The sequence below is a fragment of the Mobula birostris genome, chromosome 20 (assembly GCF_030028105.1).
Source record: "Mobula birostris isolate sMobBir1 chromosome 20, sMobBir1.hap1, whole genome shotgun sequence".
NCBI classification, from domain to species: domain Eukaryota; kingdom Metazoa; phylum Chordata; class Chondrichthyes; order Myliobatiformes; family Myliobatidae; genus Mobula; species Mobula birostris.
In genome coordinates, this window is record NC_092389.1 from 16,979,298 (window position 1) to 17,001,121 (window position 21,824).

At 41.1% G+C, this 21,824-nt stretch overlaps 1 protein-coding gene across 13 annotated transcripts in view; it reads left to right on the forward strand.

Moving 5' to 3' along the window:
* The window catches only part of gramd1ba (GRAM domain containing 1Ba), a 600,767-nt gene that overhangs the window by 286,593 nt on the left and 292,350 nt on the right, over positions 1–21,824 (forward strand). For 10 of the 13 annotated variants that reach the window (XM_072238333.1, XM_072238338.1, XM_072238327.1 and 7 more), the window contains one exon: positions 11,803–11,880. The exons of 1 other annotated variant lie outside the window; for it this stretch is intronic. In XM_072238333.1, coding sequence (XP_072094434.1) covers positions 11,803–11,880 — 78 coding nt within the window. The remainder of the gene's footprint in view (positions 1–11,802; positions 11,881–21,824) is intronic. 2 more of the 13 variants (XM_072238337.1, XM_072238335.1) reach the window with 1 other exon arrangement.

Sequence of the window (21,824 nt, forward strand, 5' to 3'; positions counted from 1 at the left end):
AACCAAAAGTCTCCCTTTTATGGCAAAGATGATCCAAAGGGAAACCAGAAAATACCCCACTGCAGGTCTACATGGTTACCTAAAATGGCTGGAATGAGTAGCAGAAATTCCAGCTCCCCCATTTTTACCAGTGCCAGGATGAACTTGCCCTTGATGGGGGTTGTCTATGTGGGGATTGAGAGGTGTTGTACTATCTAAGCTGAGAGCTAAAGTGTTGGATGAGCTACATGCCAGTCATCGAGACGATGTCAAAATGAAAGTGTTGGCTCAAAGCTTTATCTGGTGACCTGGGATAGATCAACAGATCGAGCAGCTTTCCATGCACTGTCTGGAATGCCAACATGTCCAGAAGATGCCAAGAGCATCTCAGAGAAAGGAGAAGAAAGCTGTTCAGAGCTGTCAGAATCGTTTCCTGCAGTCCCATAGTCAACTCCTGAAACCACCACAGAGGAGAACCCAGAACCTGAGATAGTTTCAAAGCTACAAGTCTTACATGTCAAGCAGAGTGACCCCCTTCACCCCCTCCCTTGTCAGAAAAGATGTTATTCCACAAGACTAAGAGATCCTCCACAATGATTAAATATTTAGGTCTGAATGGGACAGTTTAAAATTTACTATGCTGTGGATGTCTATGCAGTAGTTGTACGGTAGCTGTGAGATGCATTCTATATTGAGTTGGAGTTTATAGCTAAGCAGCGAGGAGTGTTGTGTGTTGAATATTTCAGTAACATTTGAGTAACGTTGTAAATATATTGTTTGGTTAAGCATTCTTCATTGTTACATAATGCATTATGGGTTATATGTAGAAGTACCTGAATGGAATACATCATTACACCACCACATCATAAGTGCATATCTCACTAAAGTAAAACAAAACTAAGACACACGTGCCCCTGGCATTTTTCTTTCATTTAGTTCTATGTTTTGGAATTATAAAATATAACAAAAGACCTATTAACTGTATGCTTTGGATGTATAGGTGATTTTTTTGTGATTTCAGCTCCACATTGAGAATGAACAGTTAACTGTAAATGGTGTGCTAATAGATGCATATACACGTTCCTGACTATTCAGTTGCTTCAAGTTTCTACCATAGTTGTGTTGTATCAGTGTATCTTGGACCTCATTCCATTGTTATCTGCCTGACTTTCCAAGAAAGTCTTTTAAGCATCAGCACAAGGCAAGAACTTGAAGCATGCACTTCCTCTGAAGAGTTTGTCCCTGAAAGTATAAAAGAAAAGTTGGATTTGGCTGACCCAGATAAGAATATGGTGTGCATAATGGGTAACATTGAAGCTCCCCTGATGCTGGTAAACTTCCACATATCTGTCAGTAAATTCACTTTACCTACTCAGCAGTTTTTGTCATGTTGTTCCGAATCATAAATAGCGTCATGAATTTGATTTTGGCAGTGTATTTGCCTTTCAACATGTACAATAAAACATGAAAAATGAAATACTCATATTTCTATTTTCTGAATTAAATTATTGTTTGTGAATATTTAACTTCTGCTCCCAGTTGATGTCAAATGTCTTTTGCAATGTCATTCACGAAAGCGTAAATGTCAAAAATGGAGTTTTAATTTGAGGACTATGAAAAAAATGAATTAACTGGTGGTTATGTTAACACCCATCCTGCACTCACTTTCCTAAGAGAGCTGATTATAAATCGAGAGCTTCAGGTTCCAGTGCTTCAGATAACAATGAGTGACCTTTGGATACTCAACTCCAGTGGACCAAACTGTTTACAGTATATCTAAAGCAGATAAGAAGCAGTAAATCTGCTTTCGTAACTTGACTCTTACGCAGCTGAAATGATGAAAGTGCATTGTGTGTAGAATAGGACACTTGTTATGTAATTAACTCAAATTACTTGGAATTTGGTTGTGATAAATACTGTTTTTGTTGATATAAGTTAACTAATGCTTTAAGTCAGGCTTGCAGAAAGTATTCATGAATCATGGAAAAACGGTTTGTTTTAACACTGAATCTTTAACCACCTCCATCAAGGCTTTCTGTTGTTTATTCTCATAGACTCTTTTGTTTCTTCAGTAACTTAAAATTCTGTAGTTCTTTCAGAATTTTGGCAAATATTCTGGCACAGGCTAATGCATTCCTTTGGGGGGGGGGGGGGAGGAGCAATGGGAAGTGCTATCAGAGTTTTCATTGTATGTATCTAATGCATCCAAAAATGATTGTAGACAGCTTGCAGCTATTTTTCACATGAAAATTAACTTTGCAACAAGTATTTTAACTCCAACTCTGTGCACTCTTTAGGAACTAGGAGTATATTTTCCAGCTTTTCTGCTGAGAAAAACAACCTTCCAATTTGCATGTCGGGTAACAGCAAGGTTGCTGGATCTCAAGAGAAATTGGACAAGTGCTGTTTCATATTTAATGTGGGATGCAAGACTTGAGGTCACTGCTCCTGCTGAGGATGTGAATATTCCAGCTTCAAGAGCAGTGTATGTGCTTTTAAGTTTTGAAGACTGGTGCTTTTCTCAAGTATGACTAAAAACAAAAATTAAATATTTAATGGATAGGGCTCTTACCTTTTTATTGAACATGGAATGTTTTGGATAGGGATAAAATCGCACGTGCATGCATGCCTTTCATTGTTTTTGCCACCAAATTAAATTAATCTTTACTGGCTGGCTGAATTTTTCAAAGTTCTCATGGATAACTATAGCAGAATATTGTTATAGCAATACTTGGGGCTCCATAGGATGTCCATTTTCCATGGTATTTAAATAAAAGTGGATTTCGTAGCTTTACAATGTTTATTGTGAGTCTACAATTTCATAATTTTAAAACATAAATTTTAGCTGTTTTGTCAAATGTCAGTCATTTCTTTCTTGTTGCTTTGGGATGTGGAGATGATAAGCAAGGCCAGCATTTTGTTCTCCATCCATAGCTACATTTGAGAAGGTGTGTGCATTCTGTTTAATCGTACTACCAGGTGTTAAAGGTACTACTGCAATACTTTTAGTAAAGCAGTTTGATTCGGTAATATCAATATATTTTCATGTCCAGATGCTTTATGAGTGTGAGGGGACTTGTTATTTACTCTTTCTTTTTCATTGCATATTTAGAGCAGTGCAGGATAGCGAAACCTCTTGCAGGTTGTGGGAAGGCAGAGAGCCCTCCAGTGTCCCTGACAACTACACCTGCAAGAAGTGCATCCAGCAACAACACCCTTCCATAGCACTGGGACTTAAGAGTCACATTGCTTTCTTTGTGCTTATAGATAATTGATGGTGTTGAAAATTAAACTTTCTGTTGTCATCTTTAATAGTGCTTATTCGTCAAGAGAAAATCCAAATAAAATGAAAGCTTCAGTTTAGCCGTCTGCTATTAAGTTCTCTAACAATGGATAAAGCTATATTTTTAAAAAATGAAAAAGCTGATGGAAGAAAATAGCTGATGAAAATTCATTTGACAAATATTTAACTCCAGTTAAAGTCTGGCTAATTTGAGATATCTTTGGTAGTTTTATGGTTGCATCTCCTTGATATCTGATGTATTTAAATTGTTGAAGTGCATGACTGTAGATTATAAGAACATAAGAAGTAGGAGCAGGAGCAGGCCAACCGGCCCATCGAGCCTGCCCTGCCATTCAGTAAGATCATGGCTGCTTTGTCTGTAAACCCAGCTCCATCTACCTGCCTTTTCCCCATAACCCTTAATTCCCCTACTATGTAAAAATCTACCTAACTGTATCTTAAATATATTTAGTGAAGAAGCCTCAACTGCTTCCCTGGGCAGAGAATTCCACAGATTCACCACTCACTGGGAAAAACAGTTTCTCCTCATCTCCATCCTAAATCTTCTCCCCTGAATCTCGAGGCAATGTCCCCTAGTTCTAGTGCCACCTACCAGTGGAAACAACTTTATCTTATCTATCCCTTCCAAAATTCTGTATGTTTTTATAAGATCCCCTCTCATGCTTCTGAATTCCAGAGAGTATAGTCCCAGGCGACTCAATCGCTCCTCATAGGTTAATCCCTTCATCTCTGGAATCAACCTGGTGAACCTCCTCTGCACTGCCTGCAAAGCTAGTATATCCTTCCTCAAGGATGGAGACCAGAACTGCACACAGTACTCCAGGTGCGGCCTCACCAGTACCCTGTATAGTTGCAGCATGACCTCCCTGCTCTTGAATTCAATCCCTCTAGCAATGAAGGTCAACATTCTGTTTGCCCTCTTAATAACCTGTTGTACCTGCAAGCCAACTTTTTGCGATTTCATGCAGAAGCACTCCCAAGTCTATCTGCACAACAGCATGCTGCAATCTTTCACCATTTAAATAATAATCTGCTTTTCTATTTTTCCTTCCAAAGTGGATGATCTCGCATTTACCAATGTTGTATTTCATCTGCCAGACCTTGGCCCACTCACTTAACCTATCTATATCCCTCTGCAGACTCTCCACATTCTCTGTACAATTTGATTTTCCACTCAGTTTAGTGTCATCAGCAAATTTTGCTATGCTATACTCAGTCCCCTCTTCCAAATCATCAATGTAAATGGTAAACAGCTGTGGGCCCAGCACCGACCCCTGTGGCATCCCACTCACCACTGGCTGCCAACTGGAGAAACACTCATTTATACCAACTCTATTGGTTAACCAATCCACTATCCATGCCAATACACTTCCTCTGACTCCATGCACCCGTATCTTATTTGTAAGTCTCTTGAGCGGCACCTTGTCGAACGCCTTCTGGAAATCCAGGTATACGATATCCACCTGTTCCCCTCTATCCACTGCATTCATTATGTCCTCAACGAACTCCAGTAAGTTTGTCAAATAGGACCTGTCCTTTCTGAGTCCATGCTGCATCTGTCTAATGGAACCACTCCTTTCTAAATGTCTCGCTATTTCTTCCTTAATGACAGCTTCAAGCATTTTCCTGACTACAGATGTTAAGCTAACTGGCCTATAGTTGCCCGTCTTTTGCCTACATCTTTTTTTTAAAGAGTGGCGTGACATTTGCTGTCTTCCAATCCGCCGCAACCTGCCCAGAGTCTAGAGAATTTTGGTAAATGATTACCAACGCGTCTATTATAACTTCCGCCAATTTCCTCAGCACCCTGGGATGCATCCCATCAGGACCAGGGGACTTATCTACCTTCAGGCTCTCTAGTTTGCTCATCACTATCTCTTTAGTGACAGTGATTTTATCGAGGTCCTCACCTCCCATTTCGTCCATAACATCATTCTTTTGCATATTAGACGTGTCCTCCACCACGAAGACCAACACAAAGTAGTCGTTCAAGGGACCTGCGTTGACTTTAGCCATCCTCTTCCGCTTTATATATTTATAAAAACTTTTACTATCTGTTTTTATATTTTGTGCTAATTTACTTTCATACTCTATCTTCCCTTTCCTTATTTCTTGTTTAGTTGTTCTTTGTTGCTTTTTAAAGTTTTCCCAATCCTTCAGTCTCCCACTAATCTTTGCAACTTTGTACACATGAGCTTTTAATTTGATACTATCTTTTATTTCCTTAGTTATCCAAGGCTGGTTCTCCCCACACTTACTGTCCTTACTTTTGACTGGAATATACTTTTGTTGAACACTGTGAAAAACCTCTTTGAAAGTATTCCACTGTTCCTCAACTGTCCTACCAAATAGCCTGTGCTTCCAATCCACATTAGCCAACTCCCCCCTCATCCTGTTGTAGTCTCCCTTGTTCAAGCATAATACACTAGTTTTAGATCTAACTATTTCATCCTCCATCTGTATACAAAATTCAATCATACTATTATCACTCTTTCCAAGAGGATCCCTGACTACAAGATCGTTAATCTCACCTATCTCATTGCACAGGACTACATTTAAGATAGCATTTTCCCTTGTAGGTTCACTAACATGCTGCTCAACAAAGCCATCATGGATGTGTTCTATGAAGTCCTCCTCAAGACTTCCTTGACCATCCTGATTCACCCAATCTATGTGGAAGTTAAAATCCCCCATGACAACTGCCGTTCCGTTCTTACAAGCCTCAGTTATTTCTTGGTTAATCGCCTCTGCCACTGCAATATTTTTATGAGGTGGCCTATAGACAACACCCACCAGTGATTTTTTTTTCCGCTTTACTATTCTTAATCTCCACCCAGGTGGACTCAGCATTCTGCTCTGTAGATCTTATATTGTTTCTCACAATCGCCCTGATCTCATCCTTAATTAAGAGCGCCATCCCACCTCCTTTGCCTTCCTGCCTATCTTTCCATATTACCTGATATCCTTGGATATTTAATTAGTTGTTATCTTGCCTCAGTCTTCTTAACCTGTACATCTGATTCCTAGAACTTCCTAGAGTAAGACATCTACAGCTGCCAACTTGTGCTGCAATGGGTACTTCCTAAGTAACAAAAAGTATTGTAGATTTGAATTTGAATTAAAACACCAAGATTCTGAACAAGGATTGTTGCCCTGAAACATTAGCTGTGCTTCTCCCTCTGCAGATTTGCTTAATATGCTGGGTATTTACAGTATTTCATGTCTTTATTTTGTACTTGCAAAGCTTGTGAAGAGAACTGAGGGAAAATAATTTGATAACCTGTAATGCACACTGGCTACAAAATGACCCCAGCCCCAGCCCCTAAACTGTGTTCACAAAGGGAAATCCAATAGCTTTATTTTTACTCATAAAGAACCTGCAAACATCAATTTAAATAGTGACTATTTTACTTTGAGTGAGTAATAACTGTTGGCTAGTTCATCATGGAAAAATTCTGTTCTTTATTGTAAGTTTCCAAATGAACAGGCCTCTGTTTAATATTTCATCTGGAAATTGACACTGAACCTAGAAGAGATGAACAATAGAAAATAAGTTGGATTAATCATTCTCAATGAGGAAAGTTTCTTGATTATAATAAAAGGAGAACTTTTTGGAAATCCGGATGTGAAAAATAGAACGGATCAGTGTAGCATTGTAGTTAGTGGCAGCAATGAAGTTATCAGATCTTGCAAGAAGTGAGGTAGGAGGAACTTGAATGAACTGTTGTTTCTGAGCACTTTCACAATTATTCCCTAGGTGAAAGATTTTGTCTCAAGAGTCTTTACAAATTATAGTAGTGCATATATAAATGAATGCCACGTGTGCCAGCGTTGTAGGAAGTGACTGATTGGTATGCAGTTCAGATATCAATCCATTTGTCGCCTCTCATTATCTGTTAAACTGTCTACCACAATTTAGTGCCAAATGGAAATATTGCAGGGGAATTGGTTTTGATACTATCAGAAATGTCAAAGTTAGTTGGTTAGACTCATTGTTTCAGTTAGCCATATTGCTTGAGTCATTGCCATCTATCACACCAACCTAGAAGGCTCTCTGAGGCTTGCTACATGCAGATATGAACAACTTCATTAACTGCATGAAAGCATCTAGCCCAGACTGTGTACTTGGCCAAGTACTAAACTGGCTGATCACTGATATTTTTAATCTCTCGCTTCAGCAATCTGAGGTACCGACCTGTTTCAACCAGATTCAATTATATCAGTGCCGGAGCAAAATGTGGTAACCTACCTCAATGACTATCGTCCAGTAGAAATTACATCCTCCATGATGAAGTGTTTTGAGTGGTTGGTGATTTCAACTCTGTCTGAGAAGCAATGTGTGGATCCACTCCAATATGCCTACTGTCACAACAGGTCCACAGTAGGTGCCATTTCATTAGCTCTTCACTCAACCCTGGAACATCTGGACAGCAAGGATGCATACATCAGCATGCTCTTTATCGACTGCTGCTCAGCATTCAACACTATCGTCCCCTCAAGACTTATTAATAAGCTTCAAGTCCTAGGTTTCAGTATCTCCTTGTGCAACTGGATCCTTGATTTCCTCACTTGCAGACCCCAGTCAGTTTAGATTGCCAATAACATCTCCTCCACAATCTCCATCAACACAGGTGCACCACAAGGCTGTGTGCTTAGCCCCCTGCTCTACTCGATTTATACTTACCACTGTGAGGCTAAGCACAGATCCAATGCCATATTCAAGTTTGCTGATGACACCCACTGTCGTAGGCTGAATAAAAAAAGTGACAAATTAGCATATAGGAAGGTGATAAAAAATCTAGCTGAATGGTACCACAACAACAACAAAGCACTCAGTGTCAACAAGACCGAGGAGCTCATTATTGACTTTAGGAAGAGGAAACCGGAAGTCCATGGGCCAGTCCTTATCGGAGGATCAGAGGTTGAGAGAGTCAGCAAATTTAAACTCCTCAGTGTTATTGTTTTAGGGGATCTGTCTTAGGCCCAGCATGTAAGTACAATTACGAAGAAAGCATAGCAGCATCTCGACTGCCTTAGAAGCTTGTGAAGATTTGGCATGGTATCTAAAACTTCGACAAACTTCCATTGGTGTTTGCTGGAGAGTATATTAACCGATTACATCACGGCCTAGTATGAAAGCAGCTATGGAAAAGCCTATAAGCAGGAGTGGATACGGCCCAGCCCATCACGGGTAAAGTCCTCCCCACCATTGAGCACATCTACACAGAGCACTGTCACAGGAAAGCAGCATCCATCATCGGGCACCCCCGCCACTCAGGACATGCTCTCTTCTTGCTGCTGCCACCAGGAAGAAGTTGGAGGAGCCTCAGGGCCCACATAACCAGGTTTAGGAACAATTATTACCCCTCAACCATCAGGCCCTTGAACCAGTGGAGATAACTTCACTCAACTTCACTTGCCCTATTACTGAAATGTTCCCACAACCTATGGATTCACTTTCAAGAAAGCCTGATCTCATGTTCTTGATATTTACTGTAAATTTATTTATTATTATTACTATTATTTTCTCTTTTTTATTTGCACAGTTTGTTGTTGTTTGCACATTGGTTGGTTATCCATCCTGCTGGGTGCAGTCTTTCATTAATTCTATTGTATTTCTTGGACTTACTGTGTATGCACGCAAGAAAATGCATCTCAGGGTTGTATATGGTGACGTGTATGTACTTTGATAATAAATTTACTTCGAACTTTGACCTTTTTTTGAACTAACCACAACAGCTTCCATCATTTTGCACAGAGTTGAGAATAGAACAATGAAGTATGTACAGTAGTGACTCAACAAGCCTTCTCTGACAGCAAGTCAAGCTCATGACTTAGATCATACTGAGGAAACGGGCAGGAAGTAACAGGGAATGATGCTATTCTTTAAGTTCCTCGTCAAATTGCACACCATTCTGGTTTTTACATATACTGTATCTGTACTTTCCTCAAGGCTGCGTCAAACTCTAGAACTGCTTATCGTGCAGAACTGTGGGAGTACCTTCGCCATATGGAGTACAGTTTTCTAAGAAAGCATTGCTGCCAACAAGAATAGTTAAAGTTTGGAAAGTTTAGAAAAAGGGATGGTTGTTAGAGTTGTTGAGTATAACTAAAATGCATTGAATTATTTGGATCTGAAATGTGGTGTTGATCACTGAAATAAATATTATTATGTTGTTACAAAGCCAGATTCTTGTCCAAAGGAGAATATAATATTCAACAATTTATTTCTGCTTGTTCCGAATTGTGTTTGGGTAGAGTACAGAAAATGTGTTACTGGAGCAGAACTGGATTTGCTTCAAAGCAATGGCATTAGCATCAGTCACTGTTGGACTTGAAATCAAGTTTGATCCAGGCTCCTTGATTGGATCCTGTAGGTACAACCTTATTTGATGGTTTTGAGACAGGTGAACATTCTGAAAATTTGACTATTTTGTTGGATTGCCCTAAGCTTATCAGCTTCATTGCGTTATCCAGGTCAGAATAATTGTATTTAGTTTCATTTTAATGAAAAATCAGTTTCAGATTGATTATCATCAGTTTGTGTTTTAACTTTATAGCAGGACAGATTTCTGAACCAATTTTATTTTCCTGTTTATTATCGATGGGTAACTGTTTTCTGGACAATGTTGCCATCTTGTGGCCATTCCCCATACGCGACTTTTTGTGCCATGAAATTACATTGCGTTTACAGAGTGTGTAATGAAGCGAGATTTGCAGGCTAAATCATTAATCCAAAACTGTGTGAAGCTGGATAACGATTCAGATTGTTCATTCGGAGTAGTATTATTGCATATTTTAAGGCAAATATCTAGGTAGCTTCAGACATTCAAGCTTCTAATTTTTTTTCTATATCTGTCTTTACGGTAGACATGACAATAAAACAAAAAGTGAACTGCATTAGTTTTTTTAATCAAATAGACTCAATTTGAATTAAAAGACTCTGGCTTCTGAATTTAAAATCAAAATAAAATGTCGCTAATGGAAATCTGAAATAAAACCAGAAAAATGAAACACTCTGTAGGTCAAGTGGCATCTACAGAAGAAGAAACAGTCAACATTTCAGGTCAAACTCTTACTTCTTTAATAGATAATGCTCGGCCTACTGAGTGTGTCCAGATTTTCTTTTTTTTACAGACTCAATTTTTCCAATGTTTAATTTGATGTGTATTGAATTACCTGTTCTGAAATGTGACAATTCAGACCCTGCATTCTGATGAAGAGTTATTTTGGTGAAAACATTGACTCTGTTTCTCTTTCCCATGGATGCTGCCTGACCGTAACATTTTCTGTTTCTTGCTTCTGCTTGTTAGCAATCTGATATACAGTTAGTGGTACAGAGTCATAGCACAGCACAGAAGCAGGCCGTTTGACCCATTTAATCTGTGCCGAAGATTAATCTGACCTGAATATGGATCATAGCCTTCCATATTCCTCCCAATCATGTCCCTACCCAAATTTCTCTTAAATTTTGAAATTGAAATCACATCCACCACTTGCGCTGGCAGTTTGTTCCACACTCTCACCACCCTCTGAGTCAAGTCAAGTTTATTGTCATTTAACTATAGACACATATATAATGTGTATAATCATATAATGTATATAGAAACGAGACAATATTTCTCCAAACCAGGGTGTAAAGAACAGTAGTACACATAACACACAATAACTTATGAATGTAAGGATAAAATCTACAGATGAATCACACATAAATAATGAACTGAAGTGCATAAATTAAATACTGTAAGGTTTGGAATAGAAACTGTTTCCCATCCTGACCCTTCTTGTTTTTATGCATCGGAGTCTCCTGCCTGATGGTGTGAAGAAGTTCCCCCTCATTTTCCCCTTGAACATTTCAGCTTTTGCTCTTAACCCATGACCTCTCGTTGTAGTTGATCCAACCTCAGTGAAAAAAGCCTGCTTGCATTTACCCTATCTGTACCTCTCATAATTTTGTATGCCTCTATCAAATCTCCCTTCACTCTTCTATGTTCTTGGGAATAAAGTCCGAACCTATTCAACCTTTCCTTATATCTCAAAACTAGTTGTTGTTTAACCAGTTGTTTTCCCTCTTCACAGATGTTTTTACATCCCTTGGAGTGGAAATCAAATAGATAGGATTTTACTTTCATGTCCTTGACGGCGTTCTAATTTGACAACAAGGCTACTAGGCCTTCTACATTAGGCTATAAATCAGAGAAATGGCTATGCCTAGTTTATCTAGCCAATCAGTGTTTAAAAAAATCAAATATAAATAGCTTGTGCTATGCGTAGTATTTTGTAATTCCACGTCAGTTAACTAAGTGCTCTTATTCTGTCAACCAATTTAATGTTTAAACATCAGGAAAGAAAATTACTGTTTGTTTTGTTAAGCTGAAGATGACCGAGGGGGTAGGGCAGTAATTCCTGGTACCACATATTCAGAGCTAAAATAATTATAATTAAGTAAATAAGAGACATTAATACTAAGTTTTGCTGCTCCTACTATTTGTAATTCATCGTTCTTTTTCAATCTTCAGCAGCCAGCAAAGCAGTCAACAAAGCAGCCATGATGATGATTCTTCTCGGTTCCTGACTCCACACGTTCGAGAGGAAAGGTGAGCTTTGACTCAAAAATTGTTCAAGCTCTGTTATTGTGAAATATGTGTATATGCTGATAGGTCGTTGACATCTGGACATTGTTGTAACTCAGAGAGATAATTTCTTCGGAAAGCAGAACAAATTTTAATGGTACAATTTATCATACAAGGGCAATGTTTGAATAGTGTGGGTATTACTATCTACTATAAAGAGTCTTGGTAACTTAGGACTTGAATTTGTTAGAGTATTAGTATATTGGGATGGTACGATCTTAAAAAGAGAATATATTTCTTTAGAATTGAGATTTAACTGACTTTTAATTGGAGGAGCAGAATTTTTGATCACTAGCATATTTTCTTCCTATTCTCTTTCTAAATTGTCAAAGAATTAGGAGGTGCAATATTAAAGAAAGTACATAATGATAAGGTAAGGGTTAGACATGGAAGATAAACATAGTCTTCCCTCAGGATGAATACCTTTTAGTTGAAAAGGTTTAGAGGACTTGTCCGACTGACTGATGAGCAGAATTTTATAGTCTTATAAATTGTAACACTACAGATTTCATTGAAGGTTAAAAATATCTATCACTATGAAGAACAACAAAAGGCTTTGGGCCTCAGATTCTGGTTACTGCAGAAGAGAAATGTAGTTTGAGCAACTGACTTATGTGGGCAGATAGTGCTGTAAAATCACAAGTCATCTGCCCCTGAGCTAGGCTGTTTGTTCTAGTCATATACTGGAACCTGCCTTCCAGCACTTTGATGTGGTGAAAGGCACCTACATTGTGGGCAACCTGTGTTGTCAAGATATCATTCTCAGATATCTTAAAAATGGGGCTAGTTCAAAATGGAAAAAAAAATCCTTTCTCACATTTAACACAGTAAAGTTCACAAACTAAATAATTAAAATCATTGAAGCTAACTTTGAGGAATAGTGATTACTTTAATAAGTTTTACTATGATAACCTTTTGGCCCATTATAAGACCATAAGATATAGGCAGAAGTAGGCCATTCGGCCCATCGAGTCTGCTCCACCATTCAATCATGGGCTGATCCAATTCTTCCAATCATCCCCACTCCCCTGCCTTCTCCCCATACCCTTTGATGCCCTGGCTAATCAAGAACCTATCTATCTCTGCCTTACATACACCCAATGACTTGGCCTCCACAGCTGTTTGTGGCAACAAATTTCACAGATTAACCATCCTATGACTAAAGTAATTTCTCCGCATCGCTGTTCTAAATGGACGTCCTTCAATTCTGAAGTCATGCCCTCTTGTCCTAGACTCCCCTACCATGGGAAATAACTTTGCCATATCTAATCTGTTCAGGCCTTTTAACATTCAGAATGTTTCTATGAGATCTCCACTCATTCTCCTGAACTCTGGGGAATACAGCCCAGAGATGCCAGACGTTCCTCAGCGGTAACCCTTTCATTCGTGGAATTATTCTCATGAAGCTTCTCTGAACCCTCTCCAATGTCAGTATATCCTTTCTAAAATAAGGAGCCCAGAACTGCACACAATACTCTTAAGTGTGGTCTCACGAGTGCCTTACAGAGCCTCAACATCACATCCCTGCTCTTATATTCTATACCTCTAGAAATGAATGCCAACAGTGCATTTGCCTTCTTCACCACTGACTTAACCTGGAGGTTAACCTTTAGGGTATCCTGCACAAGGACTCCCAAGTCCCTTTGCATCTCTGCATTTTGAATTCTCTCCCCATCTAAACAATAGTCTGCCTGTTTATTTCTTCCACCAATGTGCATGACCATACACTTTCCAACATTGTATTTCATTTGCCACTTCTTTGCCCATTCTCCTGAGCTATCTAAGTCTCTCTGCAGGCCCTCTGTTTCCTCAACACTACTCGCTCCTCCACCTATCTTTGGATCATCGGCAAATTTAGCCACAAATCCATTAATACCATAGTCCAAATCATTGACATACAATGTAAAAAGTAGTGGTCCCACCACCGACCCTTGTGGAACTCCACTGGTAACCGGCAGCCAGCCAGAATAGGATCCCTTTATTCCCACTCTCTGTTTTCTGCCGATCAGTCAATGCTCCACCCATGCTAGTAACTCCCCTGTAATTCCATGGGCTCTTACCTTGCTAAGCAGCCTCGTGTGCGGGACCTTGTCTAAGGCCTTCTGAAAATCCAAGTACACCACATCTACTACATCTCCTTTGTTAACCCTGCTTGTAATTTCCTCAAAAAATTACAGTAGGTTAGTCAGGCAGGATTTTCCTTTCAGAGAACCATGCTGGCTTTGGCTTATCTTGTCACGTGCCTCTAGGTGCTCGTAATCTCATCCCCAACAATAGATTCCAACAACTTCCCAACCACTGAGGTCAGGCTAACAGGTCCATAGTTTCCTTTCTACTGCCTCCCACCCTTCTTAAATAGCAGAGTAACATTTGCAATTTTCCTACCATCCGGTACAGTGCCAGAATCTATCAATTCTTGAAAGATCATTTTTAATGCCTTTGCAATCTCTCCAGCTACTTCCTTCAGGACCCGAGGGTGCATTCCATCAGGTCCAGGAGATTTATCCACCCTCAGACCATTAAGCTTCCTGAGCTCCTTCTCAGTTGTAATTTTCACTGCACGTACTTCACTTCCTTGACACTCTTGAATGTCCGGTATACTGCAGATGTCTTCCACTGTGAAGACTGATGCAAAATACACATTCAGTTCCTCTCTCATCTCTGCGTCTCTCATTATAATCTTTCCAGTGTAATTTTCTCTTAGCCCTATATCTACCCTCAACTCTCTTTTACCCTTTATATACTTAAAAAAACTTTTAATATATTCTTTGATATTAGTCACCAGCTTCCTTTCATAATTCATCTTTTTCTTCCTAATGACCGCCTTAGTTTCCTTCTGCAAGTTTTTATAAGCTTCCCAATCCTCTGTCTTCCCACTAGCTTTGGCTTCCTTGTATGCCCTCTCTTTTGCTTGTACTTTGGTTGTGACTTCACTTGTCAGCCACGGTACTGTCCTCCTTCCATTCGAAAGTTTCTGCTTATTTGGAATATATCTGTCTTGCACTTACCTCATTTTTCGCAGAAACTCCAGCCATTGCTGCTCTGCTGTCCTCCTGCTAGTGTCTCTTTCCAGTCAACCTTGGCCAATTCCCCTCTCATGCCATTGTAATTTCCTTTATCCCACTGAAATACTGACACATTGTGCTTTAGTTTCTCCTTCTCAAATTTCAAAGTGAACTCAATCATATTGTGATCACTGATCCCCAAGGGTTCCTTCACCTTAAGCTGACTTATCACCTCCGGATCATGGCACAACACCCAATCCAGCACGGCTCGTCCCCTAGTGGACTCAACAACAAGCTGTTTTAAATGCCATCCCTTAGACACTCTGCAAGTTCTTTCTCTTGAGGTCCAGTATCGGCCTGGTTTCTCAATTTACTTTCATGTTAAACTCCCCAACGATTATCATGACATTCCCCTTCTGACACGCATTTTCCATCTCCTGCTGTAATTCGTATTCCACATCCCAGCTGCTGTTCGGAGGCCTGTATACAACTGCCGTTAGGGTGCTTTTACTCTTGCCATTTCTTAACTCAGGGGTCCCCAACCTTTTTTGCACAGTGGACCGGTTTAATAGTTAGGGTTGCCAACTTTCTCTCTCCCAAATAAGGGACAAGAGTAGCAGTCAAATCCCGGGGCACTTTACCCCAGGAAAGACTACCATGACCATGAAGCCTTGTGCGGGCACCTGAGTGCGCATGTGTGTACATGCTGATATTTCTCCCCACAAATCGATTTTGCCTTCATCTTCCCGACTATGCTGTACATACATTATTTCTACGTTATATAGGCTGTGTATTTATCATATCATTCCTGCTTTTACTATATGTTAGTGTTACTTTAGGCTTTATGAGTTAATTAGTATGATTTGGATGTTATTTTTTGTGTCTGGGAATGCTCAAAAATTTTTCCCATATAAATTAATGGTAATTGCTTCTTCGCTTTACGCCATTTCATAGGAATGCTCTACCTTAGCGGGGGAAATACAGGACAATGGCGGTCCTGTATGGGACGAACCAATTTAGCCCAATATACGGGATGTCCCGGCATCCCCTCGCTCTCGCTCTCTCCCCACCCCCTTCACTCTCCGGTAACTGGTTTGTCTTCAGAGCAGTCAGGTTACAGTAAACTTGTGGAATGGCGTCATCAGAAGCTCCCAATTGATCCACCGCTCGATCCTGCCCTTGCTTTCCGTCTGCCTGCACCATAATGGCAAGCTGATTCATGGCTTTCACCCCCGGAGCAGGAATGCTTTCGCACTCTTCGCCCTTGTCCAGCCCTTCATGTGCATGTCGGGACAAAGCATCAGCATCAATGTTCCTGCTTCCTGGCCAGTACTTCAGGCTGAAATCATAAGCAGACAATGCTGCCAACCACCGATGGCCTGTGGCATCCAGCTTCACCGCAGTCAGGATACAAGTTAGGGGATTGTTGTCCATCCTCATCTCAAACTTAGTACCATAGAGGTAGTCACTCAGCTTATCCACCACAGCCCATTTCAATGCTAGAAACTCCAACTTGTGTGTGGGATAGTTTTTCTAAGACTCCAGCTGACAAGCGCAACAGGTCTCAACCCGGTGCCCTGATCCTGATACAGGACACCCCCTAACCCCCCTCTGCTGGCATTTGTATGCAGTACATATGGCAATCAGGGGTCTGCAAAAACCAGCACAGGTGCCTGGGTCAGCGTCTCCTTTAGTGACTGTAAGGCCTCTTCATGTTTCACATCCCACCTTGGTCCAAAAGGCTCCAAAGGGCTAAGATACTTTTTACCCTCCTCCCTTTCTTCCCCAGGGGAGGGTAACCACACAAAAGCTGTTTCAACGGGTGACTCACTTTCGTGTAGCCCTTCACGAACCTCTGATAGTAACCACAGAACCCGAGGAACGAGCACAAAGCACTCACAGTCTGGGCCCTTGGCCAGGTGGTCACCACCTCTATCTTAGATGGTTCTGTGGCTACTCCACACCGTGAGACTATGTGCCCAACGTAGCTAACAGACAACTTGCAGAACTGGCACTTGTCCAAGGAAAGTTTTAGCCGTTCAGCTTTCAGGCGGCTGACACCTTCAGTAGCCTTGCTTCATGTTCTTCCAAGGTGGACCCAAACACTATGAGGTCATCCAGATACACCAATACCTCAAGCAAATTCATATTCCCCACCGTTTTCTCCATGACCCACTGGAAGGTTGCAGGGGCTCCTGATATGCCCTGGGGCATTGTTTCAAACTGGAAGAATCGCGGTGGACATATAAATGCCGTCTTCTCTTTGTCAGCCTCACTCATGGGGATCTGGTAATATCCACTCCTCAAATCCAGCACACTGAACCACTTCACACCACTCAGACAGGCCAGCATGTCTTCGATTCTTGGGACCGTATACTGGTTGGGGACGATACGCCTATTCAGAGTCCTATAGTCCACACACATCTGTACCGTCCCATTCTTCTCTCTGGCCACTACTACTGGGGGCTTTGGGACTCGGTGATGATTCCAGCTTCCTTCAACTTATACAAATGCTGCTGAGTGTCTTCCAACTCTGCAGGGGCCAGTCGCCGCGACCTCTCTCTGACGGGGTGTCCTCAGTCACTCAGGTGGTGTGGCGAGTGCTCTTGGAACAACCCACATCAAACTTGTCAGTGGAAAGACACCTTAGAGCTTCAACATCTTCTCCGTCAACCTCCTCTTCCAAACCGCAGGTACTGGGGAGTCCCCAAAGTTGAATGACTCAGCGGTCAACTTGCTCCGCTTTACAGAGGTTTCTCCCCAGCTTGTTTCACTGGGCAGCTAGATGTTACCATCACCGGGAACAGATGTTCCAGGGGCATCCCCCGCTTGAAAATGACCTCCCTCTTCGCAGTATTCCTGACAATCACTGCCATCCTGCTCGCCTGTACAACCGAGGGCTTCTGCAGTTCGGGCCTCACCAGTACCCCAGCAGGAAATCCCGTCGACTCCTCATTGTCTTCCAGAATGTCCACTAAGGGGGCCTCGCCCTAAGGCATTCTGGGAAATTTGGGTGTCCTCATCACTCTCGCTACTTCCCGGGGCCGTAACATGATTTAACTGGCTTTAACTGGGTGAACCGCACAGTCCCTTGTCTGAATTCGGTATCCGGCCCAATGCAGCCACGCACTTCCTCAAAAGCAGCCCAAAACACCAGGTGCATGGACAATGTTCCCTGAAAGCTCTCCCCAACCTTCTCCTTGTAGGCCCCCATGAGCCTCCTCACAAGAGGAGTGTTGGTCCCCACCAGAATTGAAACGCTGCCCTTCTCAATAGGGTCCTGACAAACCAGTACTAATGTATCAAGGACCTCAGCCACTCCCACATCAGCCTCCAAAAACTCCAGCTTCAGTGACAGATAACCATTGTATGGATAATCACCAGCACTAAGACCCCAGATCTCCATTGCACTGAGTGGTGTCAATGGTAAACCGTCAGATACCGGTTGTAAAACGAACAGTACAGCAACGTGACCTGCGACCCGGTGTCGAGTATGGCTTTAGCATAAATACCCTCTATCTGTAGCGATATACTGGAGCATGGCCCCACTAAGCCTTCAGGAATAGGGTCTTTCGCTTTCGGGGGTTCCTTGGTATATTGCTGAGAACATGTTCCCCCAGAGACACCAAGCCGTTCCCTCACTGGGTCTCCTCTGACTTTCCTGATGTCTCCCTCTGCTTAAGTACCCGGGGGCTCACTCTCCGAGGGGCTTCCTGTCACCCATACTCCCACCTGAAGTGTCCCTCCTCACCACAGTTATAGCAGACAATACCGGCCGCCCCCCTTCTTGCGGAACCCTGGCCTCCGGCAGCCCTCTGTGTAGTCTGTCCCCTTAGGGGCTCCGCCTCTCTATCAGTCCCATCATACAGGGGGCCACAACCGGGACATCTCAGTTCTCAACTTTGCCACAATCTCCTTCTCCACTCCCCAGGTTGGGCTAGCCATGGTCACTTCACCACAAGGGGCTACTACCGAGGACTGTACCCTGTTGACGGAGCCCTCCCGTGCCTCCGACGCGTTCTCCTCCTCCCGTACCTCTCTGATCAGCTCAACAAAAGAGGGAGGGAGACACGTCTTATGAGATAGTCGGAGATGCTAAGCGATCAGGTCCTTGGACTGGACGCCCTTTACTATTTGGTCTATTCTTAACTGATCCACCTCAGTTGCCTGAATAACCCCTCTGCTCCACAAGCAACTTATCTGCCTCTCTAGCTGAAAAATGTAGGCAGAAAGCTTCTCCCCCTTCTGATGCATGTTCTGAAACCCCAAAATGAGCTCCATTGGGCTCCCTGTTGTGCCAAATGCCCAGTGCTCCCATGTAATCGGCAGCATTGGCTAGGGGGTACCGGGACTTCACGGATCTACCACGTCAGCAGCCCGTTCCCTCAAACTCTCAACCAAACTCTGTCGCTTTACGTCATCAGAGCACTGCCACTCATCAAACATTAGTATACTTAAGGTAACTACCATTTTTATGACAGGAAAGAACTGAAGCGGAAATAATTTTGATTTAATTGGATCTGTATAGACAGAAGTAAGCAGATAAAGCAAGAAGTGATACTAAGCAAGGGAATTAGGTAACTTTACAATTTTATGCAGATATACAAATTTACAGTAATTTTAACTATATCTTGGTAGTCTATAACCTGAGGGCATCAATGTCAATTTCTCTAACTTATGGTAATACTCCCTGTTTTCCTTCCCTGTCCTCCTTTGTTTTCCTTTTCCACCCCGTCCACTTTTTTTCCCCTCATTGCTATGGCCTCTCACCCCTTCTTTTACCCTCTCCTGTCTTCACAACCTGCACATCACCTCCCTCTGGTTTCCCACTTCCTTCCCTTTATTCCATGGTCTAATGTTCTCTCCTATTAGATTCCTTCCTCAGCCCATTGCCTCTTCTCCCCATCACCTTCTAGCTCATCATAGAATCATGTAAGTATCTTGCATCATTCTCTTCTATCCCAACTCCCCCACCCACCTAACTTCCTCCCTCACCTGGATTCACCAATTACAGTTACCTTGTGCTGCGAACCCCCAAACTTTATTATTCAAGCTTCTGCCCTCTTCCTTTCCAAGCCCATCCTGCTGTCCTGATGAAGAGTCTCAACCCGAAACGTTAACTGATCATTTCACTCTGTAGATGCTGAGTTCCTCCAGAAATTTATGGATGTTTTCCCACTGTCAGTAACAGTTGTATGGTTCCAGTTTTAAATGCTTTGTGATCATCTTTAGATTTGACTCTGTTGGAAGCTCCAAACTGACAATTCTTGTTTAAGAGAAAAAAAATGCCTTTGTGGCTACTACTCGAGTCATAAAAATACAAAACAGTACTTCAGCAGGATGTGGTGGTTGTTATCTTGTTAATGTGATGGAAACACTCTATTCTGCTTGTATTGAAATTAATGTACCAACTGATTTTTTAAGGACTCTATAGATTGTGGAAAAAATATTAAGAAAATATACTTTCCTTTTGTAACCAAATGCTCAACATAATCTTATTGGAAAGGAATCAATGCAATACTATAGTGGTAAAAGCATTCTAAGTGATCAGATGTTGGAGACTGTTAATACTTTAAGCTTGTTTGTCTCTAAAAGCAAAACAAAACCACAGATTCTGGAAATCTGGTAACAGGTCATTGATCTAAAATGTTAACTCTGCTTTCCCACATATACATATGCGTGGTGTATGTAAGTAGGCACGTTGGTCTAGAGAAAATATAATTCTACTTGCCACTCAAGATTGAAATGTCACAAAAATCATATCTGAAATTAGATGAAAATTTGTTTAAATCACCTCACACTAGAAAAAATACTTATGGTTGTTGAGAATGTTCTCTATGCTTAAATGAATTTTCATGATTCTGTTTTGATAATTTGACTGACCTTTCACCGTATGTGTGGTTGTTACTCCAAGTCAGCGATGTGAGAATACAATACATGCTTTATAAAGTGGTGCATCCTGAGAAGTATCTAGAAACGGAAGCCTTGAGAATACATTATTTTTGTTTTACCACAGAGTCAGGTTGAGTGAAAGTGATAACAGAATGAGACAATACTTAAAAAAACAAAGACAAAGGGCTGAGGTATTAGATTCTTCATTGAATTTTCAAGGAGATTAAGTTAAGCGGTTGTCTCTACAACATAATACTGTACTGAGGCTATGAACAGCAGCATAAAAACTTAATATAGCCCCCAAAATCTGACTGTTGAAAAATTGTGCTAATAGTATTTTAAAAAATAGTGACATTGACATGGTTAATTAAACCTATACTTCTTCACCTATAGTTCTTCACATTGCTGAATGGAAATAAAACTACTATGTTTAAAATAACACATTTATTTGCAACAATGATTGCATTTAAAAGGTATTTTACTGCCTGTGAAGTTTTTGGGAAGTTTTGGTGTCATTGAAAATGCTCTATAAATCCTTGTATTTCTTTCCTTCCACTGGTAACTGGGTGATGTGCATTCTGAAGGGGAGGAAGGATCTAGATGTAATAATGTGATTTCAAGCATTCTTAAACATTGCTGATCTCAGAAGAAATTTAATGTGTTTTTTTTAATATTAATGCTCTGACTAGCATGTAGGCAATTGAGTGGAGCCTGACTAACTTCTAGGCTACTGTTGATGAAACTTCCTGGTCGTGGTGCATATTCAGATTTGAGTGTAGCTCCTGGATAAGTATAAAGCTTCTGCCTCTTCCTGGAGCCATATGCTCTGCTAGCTATTGATGCTAAAGCATGCCTAATAAGAAAAGGAAGTCAAAGCTGTAAAAATTAAACCTTCTTAAATGTTCCAGATTGTAAAATGCAGTAGTAGTTTGAATTTACAAAAACTTATTTCCGCTGGACTTCTTTATAAACCTCTTTTAAGAATTTAAGCATGGGCAGCAAAACATAAAT